Source organism: Galeopterus variegatus, unplaced genomic scaffold, assembly GCF_000696425.1.
Source record: "Galeopterus variegatus unplaced genomic scaffold, G_variegatus-3.0.2 Scaffold14502, whole genome shotgun sequence".
Taxonomy (NCBI): Eukaryota; Metazoa; Chordata; class Mammalia; order Dermoptera; family Cynocephalidae; genus Galeopterus; species Galeopterus variegatus.
This window is the reverse complement of record NW_007740613.1, coordinates 8,417-17,984: the sequence shown is the minus strand read 5'-3', so window position 1 is coordinate 17,984 and position 9,568 is coordinate 8,417. Positions and strand designations below refer to the sequence as shown.

General features: G+C 54.1%; 1 protein-coding gene across 1 annotated transcript; it reads left to right on the top strand.

The window, feature by feature from the left end:
• Window positions 1-930: 930 nt before the first annotated feature.
• On the top strand, window positions 931-7,874 carry LOC103581982. Its single transcript, XM_008563674.1, has 5 exons — window positions 931-1,105; window positions 1,455-1,540; window positions 2,536-2,586; window positions 6,785-6,952; window positions 7,194-7,874. The coding sequence occupies exons 1-5, from the start codon at window positions 931-933 to the stop codon at window positions 7,746-7,748; spliced, it is 1,035 nt and encodes a 344-aa protein (XP_008561896.1). The 3' UTR covers window positions 7,749-7,874.
• The last annotated feature ends 1,694 nt before the right edge of the window (window positions 7,875-9,568 follow it).

Genomic DNA, 9,568 nt, shown 5'->3' with positions numbered 1-9,568 from the left:
CATAATTCTTTTTTATAATCATTGGTCCCTCATAAGATAATAACTGCTTCTTATATGAACAGTCAGAACTTTATAATAAAGTTAGAAAAACTGAAATGATTTTCTTTTGCAAAGAATTTCAGTATGTGCTATAGGTGGCTATAAGTCTGCCAAAAAATATCACCAAGCCAGTATTTTTGAAGACTTACACTTTCATAACAAAAATGATTAAATAAATTCTCAGTTAAATGTAAAAAAAAATAAAATAAAAAAAAATAAACCTTTAGCTAGACTACGAAAGAAAAAGGAGAGAAGACACAAAGAAATAAATCAGAAATGAGAAAGGAGACATTACAAATGACACCACAGAAACACACAGGATGATAAGAGACTGCTATGAATAATGTGGGAGGGAAAGGAAAGATGCCACTTTTCCAGCCCCAAACTAATCAACTAAAAGGTAGACATGGAAGAGAAGATGGGGCAAGCCTGGACCCGATGCTGGCTCCTGCTTGGAGGAGGAATCCAAGCCAGCCCAGGCTCCAGCTGGACCCCTCGCCCATGCCAGGAGCCCTCCAAGCACCTGGCTCAATTATCAGGGTCGAACTTCACCCCGACCTTGACTCGATTTATAAGTGGGAAGGTGATTGAGAGCATTGTCTGGGTGCCCAGGATGCAAGGGCACCACCTTGGAAACCCTTTCTCAGAACCGTTGGTGTGGGCCGTGGCAAAGCCAGGCCCCTTTGTAGGACCCCAGCCTGAGGACCGGCCCCCGTCCATGGAGGAGGCACCCTCTAGGCCTGGGTTTGGTCCTTTTTGCAGGAGGAAGAGGGAGTAGACTGGGGGTTGCTGCCAGCAGAAAGCTACGGCTGTGGCTTTGTAGGGCAGGGGCGGCACTCCCTAGTGGGTGTGACCCACCCTTGGGGAACAGGGGCAGGTGGCTAGAGTCGGATGGACACACTGACCGAAGTGAAGACTGCCCTGCCCGGGGCTGCTGCCTTGCAGCACTCTGGTGGGAAGGTCGGAATGCAGCCCAGGGACATCAGAACCTTCACAAACGTCTCCAAGGGCAGCTGTGATCACGAGCACTGGCGCAAGTTTGTCCAGCGCGAAGCTGAGATAACCGGTACGTGCTGGGCTGTGCGTGATGGGGGAGCCGGGGCTCCGCACTGATGCGGGACCGGATTAATATCCTGCATAAAATTGGAAACACACTAATCTCGTCCCCAGAAGAGGAGGAAAAGCCCTTGAGGGATGTTTGCTCTTCTGATACCCCATAACCAAAATACTATGAAGAAAAGTGACCAGTCCTTGGATACTGATACACAGCAGCACAGCTTTAGTTACGTGATAAGGGACTGAGAGCGGGAAGAGAACTGGACATTTGCTCGGTGCACGTATGTGCACGCAACCGTGCTTATAACAAAATAAGGGGGAAGCCCTCTTGGCAATGACAGTCCTTGTTTCTGCACCAGGTCAGGTGGTCGTCGCTGGAGTTTATAACTTCCATCTCCTGCTACCCGCCCTGTATGACACTGGCCTTCAGCGAGCATCTCAGTTGGTCATGGCTTGGGGGTGGGTGTCGGTTTCAACATTTAGGGAGAGACAGCCCAAGTCCTTGCCGTGGGTGGCCCGTTCTCCCTGGCTACCCTCCTGCACCCCCTCACTGCCACCCCAAAATGGGTCAAAAATGTCCCAGTGCTGGAGTAAGCAGGACTGAAGCCATGTTGGGACCTAAAACTGCATGGGTCCTAACAGATTTTAAAGGACACTTTTTTTTTTTTGACAAGCGTTTCTCTGAGTTCCCCCTTTTCTAATGGTTATTTGATATTTTGAGCCTTGGTTATGGGCAGGACGATGTTATTTACATGAACATAAAGTTGTTTCCCAGACAGCTTGGCAATGGTGACTGGCATGTACTGCGCAGACCCGGACGGAGCAGCAGGAGGGGAGAGAAATGAGACGGCGTCTCGGCGAGGCTTTGCCCTGGCTCCTCGCATGAAGTTCTCTGGAGCACGTGCCCCTCCCTCCGGGTCTTCATTGCCCAGGTTTTATTCCCTTGGCCCCTCTTTAAAACCCCCTCAGTAAACCAGAGTCTGTGAGATGGCTCTAGCCTTGCCGGTGTCCTTCAGGTTTACTGGAGAGATGGGTTCGCCCCTCATCTCTCCCCAGGTCACCGGTGTTCCTGAGTAAGAGCCGACTTCCGTTGTCACCAACATTTCACTTCTGAGTGGTTTTCTTTTGAAAGGGGGCAGGGGCCGGACCTGCCTTGTAGCAAATGTTTGTGAGCCGACCCCGGAGCTGAGTACCTTGGGTGGCCTAGCCCCCTACTTTCGTGAGAGCGAGGTTAGTCCCCCTGTGGGGGCCAGCTTCCTGTGGTAGGTCACCCCCTGGCTGGGACTTTTGGGACTTTTCCTCATTTTCAACAGCAGCGTAACTACAGATTGACAGCCTTCAGTTGGAGAAGGGAGCCAGTGTTGGTGGGGGAACGACAGGAGCTCTGAGCTGGCAAGTCCCTCCAGGAGCCCTCGTTTCTACGCCGTTTGTTTGTTAAAGGTTCTGGTAATGAACGACTTCCAAAGATTCCGCTTCACTGTCAGCCTGCACGTGAGAGGCTGAGTCAGTGGGGTCATCCCAATCCCATGTGGGACTGGGCGCTTGCAGCTACGAGACTGCCAAGCACACTTGCCTGACAGAACCTAAAGGGAAACCTTTTGATTTTGGAAGATGTCAACTGGGCGACAGAGAGTAAAGTCCCAACTGCCTCCTTGATTGACTGAGTTCCAGGGTGTATGGAGGGAAACGCATTAGGCAAAACAGGATGCTTTGAGTGATGTGTCAGACAAGACATTGCTCTGAGAGACGGGTACAGGCTGCAGGATGTCTTCAGGTGTGATGGACGCTGCTTCCAGTTGCCTTAAGAAACTCAGAGAGAAGGAAAAAAAACAGTTTCTTTTTGATCATCAGGTATTTAAAGACCAAAAGGTACAAACTTAATTACTCAAACCCAGACAGACAGAGCCCTCCAAACACACACAACGCCAGCTTTTATGTCCTTGAGTCATTCCTCACACACAAACGGTACCTTTAACAAACAAACAGCATTTGTCACAACCTCCATTCTACCCGTCACCATGAGGTCCCCTCGTCCAAAGTCTGCAGATCCCCTCTGACGGTCCCATTGTGGATCCGCCTCCGGGACTGCGCTCCCTCCTGATGGGGATACGAGATACTCCTGGGCTACTGCCAAAAAGCCGAGTCTCCTAGAGAAAAGAACAGGGACGTCGTAGCTAAGCTGGCGAGGGGTGGGACCCACTTTGGTCCTTCAAGGGAGGTGCATATTGCTTCCTCCGAGTATTCAGTGGCATGAGCTTGAGCAGACCCACTCCTTCCTGGGAAGGAGACATAACAGAAACAGTGAGGAAGGTTGCAAAGCACGTGAGGTTCAGCACACACGGGGAGTGAAGCCCACGGCGGAGGAGCAGAGGAAGGAGACGGACGCTCTCACGGGCCCACTCCTCCTCACTGCGCGAGAGCAGAGACAGGCAAGAGTGTTTTCTTTCTGTTCTGGACGTAAAAGCTGACCAGGCACCCGGGTTAGTTGTTGGTATTCCCAGCACACACGAGAAATTGCATCCAGAGCCCAAAGGTGCTGGTCACTATAAAGAATGGGGACCCTGGGGGCACTCGACTGGCAGCTTCTCATTCTAATTAAGACCATTCTAAGTATTAACTTTACTGATTCCAGAAGGCTTAAAGTTTTTATCCATTTCTTCAAATAAAAGTGCTGATAGAATTTAATTTATGTATAAGTTTTTCTTTCCGACCTGCTCCAACAACCCCACAAAACACATCTTATTAAGCAGCCTAATGGGCGAAAATCCGGAGTCGACCGGACGATAACAGTATTTGCTATGGGGACAACCAACCTAGGTTTTCGAGAGGCAGAATGTTTCCATACACAAAAAATATGGGAAAAGAACAAAAGCTGATAGCCCGAACGATGAAGTACCGAAATAAAAGGCTGGTTCCTCCAGAGCAGGCAGCCTAATCGAATTCATCATCTGTCCTGATAGCCTGATGCAACGTGGAGCAGCACAGTTTGAGATCCGAGCTTGAGGTCAGAAATGGTTACCCGTGAAAGGGAACGGTTACCCCCAAATGGTGCCAAGACTGGGAATGCTTACCCCAAAACAAGGAATGGTTACCCAGAAATGGTGGCACCCTGCTGAAACCAGGAATGGCTACTTGAAAATGCAGAAGAAATCTACTTGCGTGTTTGATGGCCTGGGATCAGACGGGAAGGGTTGGTCCCCTAGTGTTTCAAGGTGGTCCCTAAGCACGTGGCTGCATTGACAAAGTCCTGGCTGCTAGGGACACTATTTCATTTCCCTCCTGGGTGGCTCAGCAATGACACTGGAAGAGAGGGTCTGGGGAGGCTAGATGGCTGGCCTCAACCCACCCTGTCTTCTCCCAGGTTCTTGACTGCACCACAGGAAAGAATTCAAGAGCAGAGTCACAGTAGAAAGTGAAAGCATGTTTAACGTAAAGAGTAAGAGACACAGACTTTATAGGGAACATGCGGCCTAGCTCCAGAGATGGAGCGGCAGCCTCGGCAAGTTCAACACAAAAGTAAGAAATACACACAAAGTCTAGTGCAAAGTGTAGGCTGGCTCAAAAGAGTGAGCAGCTGCCCGCTAAAAGTAAATTTAACACAGAAAGTGAAGCACACAGGCTTCACAGGAGAGGCGCAGGCTGGCCCCAGGGAGAGTGAACAGCAGCCCCATCTTCTACCAGAATTCAACCTTTAGAGTTCTGCTCTCGATATGTATTCACAGTATCTAATGAATATTCAAATAAGGGGGTGGTTCCGTTATATGACCTAGTCCTCTATGTGCTCATTTAGTCTCTTTTAGAGCAAGTTCATTGGTTAAATTCCAATATATTCACCAAAAAACACTTCAAAATATTCAGTGCTCTCCAGTGCCCCCGGTGGAAGGTCATTCAAAGGATAAATTCCACTTTACTGAGCATATTTGACCCTGGAAATTATGGAAGTCTGCATAAACTCCTCTCTACTGAGCATGCTCAGCCTCTGGAATTACATGTCTGCCCCCTGTAGTCTCAGTCTACCTGTGTTGGTGCCCCAAATAGGTGCCATTAGCCACAATGACTCTCCTCTAGGGGAGAGCCTAGAGGAAGGGCCTGAGACTGTGGGAAGTGACTTGAAACTCAGAGGAGTGTCCTAAAACCCAAACCCCAGGAAACTGAGCACCTCCTGTCTCATCATCATGGCCAATGCCATGGGTCACAGAGGCACGTCCATGGAGACAACAGGTGCACTTCTCACCAAGGGAAGCACACGCAGGGCTCTGGTCAGCAACCAGCATTGACCGAGCACAAGTTCCAGACCAGCACAGCCCTACCACAACCTGGGGAGCAAGGACTCAGTGCTTTGTGGTGACTCTGGGCTGATGTGGCCCACAGATGAATGGGGCGGTCTCCTCTGAGCCCAGCACAAGAGAAAAGTGCCCCTGGGATCCCCAAAGAAAGCACTGGGCCAGGAGCAGCAATGACCACGATACCATCAGGCTACCACACAGGAGGCCCAGGCAGCAGCAGGGTCCCAGGCAGACAGGCCCCTGCCCCAGGAGTGAGTTAAAAAACTTTCCATTCTGGTTTAAGGAGAGTGTCCTCGAGAGACCTCAGGTGTCCACAGGAGGACCCTCCAGGCATCGGTAGTACCCACAACTCCACCCCAACCAGGCATAGTCTCCTGTCCAGCAGCCTTCTGGCCAGGCTGGACACTGCCAGCCACCCACAGCTCACTGTCTTTGCCTATCAGAAGGACACAGATGTAAGTGGAAGCAGAAGAGGACAGAATAGTCCGGAATGAAAGGGCACGTTAGTCTACAAGGCCCTTCCTCCTTGCCATACCTTGAACCAAAGACATACCCTAAGGAGAAAAAGGCAAGAACCTTACCCAGCAAAGGAAAGAATTAGAAATTAGTAATCAGGAACAAAAAGTCCCTCACTCATCTGGAAACATGCTCCCCAGGAGCCTGCAGCCATCTGTGGGCACCAGAGCTGGGGAGGCAGCTCCTGTGGCAGAGTCCAGCAACCCCAACTTCCCTGGCATCGCCCACTGTGGGAGGGGAGAGCCCTGACTTTCTGAGCCCCCGCCAGGGCACCGCTGTGTGCTCACCGCCAGGGTCTTCCCACTGCAGCCTTGGGCCAGAGGATCTTGTGGCCCTGTGGGCAGGCACCCAAGTCCTCACTGGCCAGGACAGGGGTTCACATGTGCTCTTGTACAAGCACAAGCAGAATCTGAAAGAAAGTGAGCCAAGATGCTGGGTATTGTTCAAGTTTTATTAAAGAAAGAAATCTGCTGGGCTGTGCTCAGAGTGGCAGGCAGCCCAGGGCTGCCCTGAATATGGGGGACAGCACCAGGTGTGGGGGTGGTAGAGCTTAAATAGTGCGTCAAGGGCTGGCTGATACCATAAGGAGGGGCATTATGCTAATGTGGATCAGGATGGAGAACTGAGTCCATGGGCCACGTTCTACCCCGACTTCCCAGAGACCCAGCACAGCCTGGGCCAGGCGTGTGGACCCAGGAGGCTGGTGTGGGGCCCAGGGCACACTTATGACCCCTTGGGGAGGAAGGTGGCTGTGGGAAGGGCCTCACAGGCCCTTGGAAGATGGGGACATGGGGGCAGTGTCACTACCCAGCCAGGCGAGGGGCTGTGGCCACATCTGCCCCTTGGTGCCATGCACGCTGTGTGCCCTTGTGCCTCTGTCTTTCCAGGGCCACTCCAAGCTTTGCTGCCCTGCTGACATCAAGGAGAAGAAGTGTGGGGCCCGGTGCTCCTACCCAGAGGTGCGCCGCTCTGCCATCCTGAGTGCCTCTGAGCAGCGGGACTTTGAGCAGAAGCTTGCCCTGTCTGCAGTGAGACTCTACTGTGACTTTAAGGAGGTGGGTGTGAGCCCTGCCTGGGAGAGGGGTCTCGGGTCTCCTGTAGCCCAAACCACAGGCCCTGCCCTGCTAATGGGGTAGGACTGAGCCCTGGGTCCCAGGGACGATGACATTAGCACTGCAGCCCTCCCTGCACGGCTGTTCCCCACGGCCCCTTCCTCCCCTGTCCCGGGCCCTTACCTTCCTGTCGGGGGGCCAGGGCTGCCCTCTGCCTGCTCTGAGAAGCCCACGCTCCCCACAGTGCCCGGGCTGCAGAAGCCTCGTGGAGAGGAAGGACCTGACCTCGTTGCGGGTGTTGTGCACAATCTGCACCTCCACGCGGGGGAAGGATTACGAGTTCTGCTGGCAGTGCCTGAAGGCCTGGAAAGGGCCTGGGACATCCTCAGTCCGCTGTGGCAACGAGGGCTGCAGGGACCAGATCCTGCACATCCTGGCCACCTGTGCCACCAAGGACCTCCCTGACAGTGAGGTCCGAGGCTGCCCTTCCATCCGGGCCTGCCCCACGTGTGGGCTGCTCATCGAGCACAAAGAGAGGTGCAAGTATGTCATGTGCCCCCAGTGCCATGTGGAGTTCTGCTTCGCCTGCCTGGAGACCGCGCAGGCCTGCCAGGCCACCAGGCCAAACAGCTGGTTTAGGAAGTGCACCAAGTCCCTGGCCCCGCGGCAAAGCCACGTTCCCGTGTGGAGCCAGCTGCAACAGAGAAGTCCACGTGAAAGCCACGTGGACCATGGCAATAACCAGCAACAGCATAATCGTCCTCCAGTAGACAGTGATGGGAGGTGTGTGATTCTGTGAGTGGTGCTGGGCCAGGCAGCTCCCTGTCTCCCAGCTCCATCCTTCCTGCCTGGGCCTGAAATGTCTTTCCTCTGCCGTGTGTCCCCAGCCCTTTCAGAAACAGAGCTGTTGGGAGGCACCCGTTAATCTGTGTCTGATATCCAGCCACATGAGCATGTAGACACCACTCTTGAGAGCTGGGGGTTCAGGGCACTGTAGGGAGAATGGCACGTTCATGGTTATCTGAGTGAACAAGGGAGAAGCTGAATAGTTGGCTCAGGTGGAAAACTACAGAATGACAGATCCGTAGCTAGAGATCACAGGATGGGTGGGTGGGTGCGTGGATGGATAGGTAGATGGATGGATGGATAGATGGAAGGATGGATGGATGGATGGAAAGGTGGATGGAAGGGTGGATGGATGGTTGGAAGGATGGATGAATGGATGGGAGGAAGGATTGATGGATGGATGGATGGATGGATGGAAGGATGCGTGGGAGGATGGATGGGTGGGTGGATAGATGGATAGGTGGGTGGGTGATGGATGGACAAATCAGCACCCAGGACAGCACCCAGCTGACCTGTCCTGCACCTTTGCTTTGGCGGCACCGGCTCCCCCACCCCCACCTCCCCTCCCAACAGGACTAAGTTCCTACTCTTGGGGTCCCGGGCAGACTCGAGGGCCCCATGTTATGGCACCAGGGCCGCCTTGGGTCCTTTTGGTCCCCAGCACAGACATGTGCGTTCCTGATGCTCCCTGGACAGGGAGGGGTCAGGGGACCGAGATGGACTTTGAAAAAACCGGAACCTGCCGGTCTGCCTTGGCTGTGAATAAGGACCCCTGTCCCTTTGGAGGGACGGCCCAGGACAAGCTGGTGGGGAGTCCCTGCTCCGCTGAGCCTGGATGTGCCCTTGGCTGCTTCCTCCTGCCTGTGTGTGATCCCAGGTTGGAGCTGGGATGGACGTGACATGGCAGCCCCAAGTTGGGCAGCTGGTCTAGTGGTTCTCAGCTCCTGGGTGGCTTCAAACCACCCCTCAAGTTCTGTTTGGCAGAGGGATGAAGGGGCCCGAGGTTCCCTGGCCTGGATGAGGAGACCCCTGGGCCCTTGACGGCCTCACAGGAGCCTGGCCCTGCCACTCCTCAGGTGGCCAGTGGGCACAGTGACCCTTCCTCTCACCCCTGCCCCATCTGTCCTACTGTCTTTCCTGACAGCCCAGCCCCCACATCGGGAGGGCCCTTCCTTCAAGTGCCAGACCCAAGAGAGACAAAATGGGAACTGGAGGCGCTAAGCTGGGGGAACAGGGTTTGGGGCCCCCTAGGCAGATCCCACCTTGCACCTGCACGTCACGCTGTGCACAGCAGGGCTGGCCACTCCCGGCAGCCCTGCCCTGCAGACGAGAAGGCAGGGAAGCAGCCTCCCAAGCAAGGGGCACCTGGGCACCCATCCCCACCCTCCTCTGCCCCCAGTCCAGGCCCGTCACACAGTCACAAGGGTGGGGGTGGGACCTGTCCCTCCATGTACACCCCAGCCCCCAACGAGTAGCAAAGTGCTCCACAGCCACCCACGGAGGCCAGAAGATGGGACCCAGCCTGTCCTCACTTCCCTCCTGTCCGTCTGCCCACAAGGAGCCTGTGGGGAGGGCGCAGGTGGCACGGCATGCTCCCACAGCCAGCTGCCTTCGTCACCCGGGTCCTGTCTGCCCAGGGGTCCTTCAGGGCACTGAGTGGGAGTCTGAGTCACCAACCCTCCGAGCCCCGGTGAATGAGTCAGAGATCGGCCGAGAAGCAGAAGCGATGGCATCACGTGCACAGGGAGATTTGTTAAGGGCATTGGCTCATGT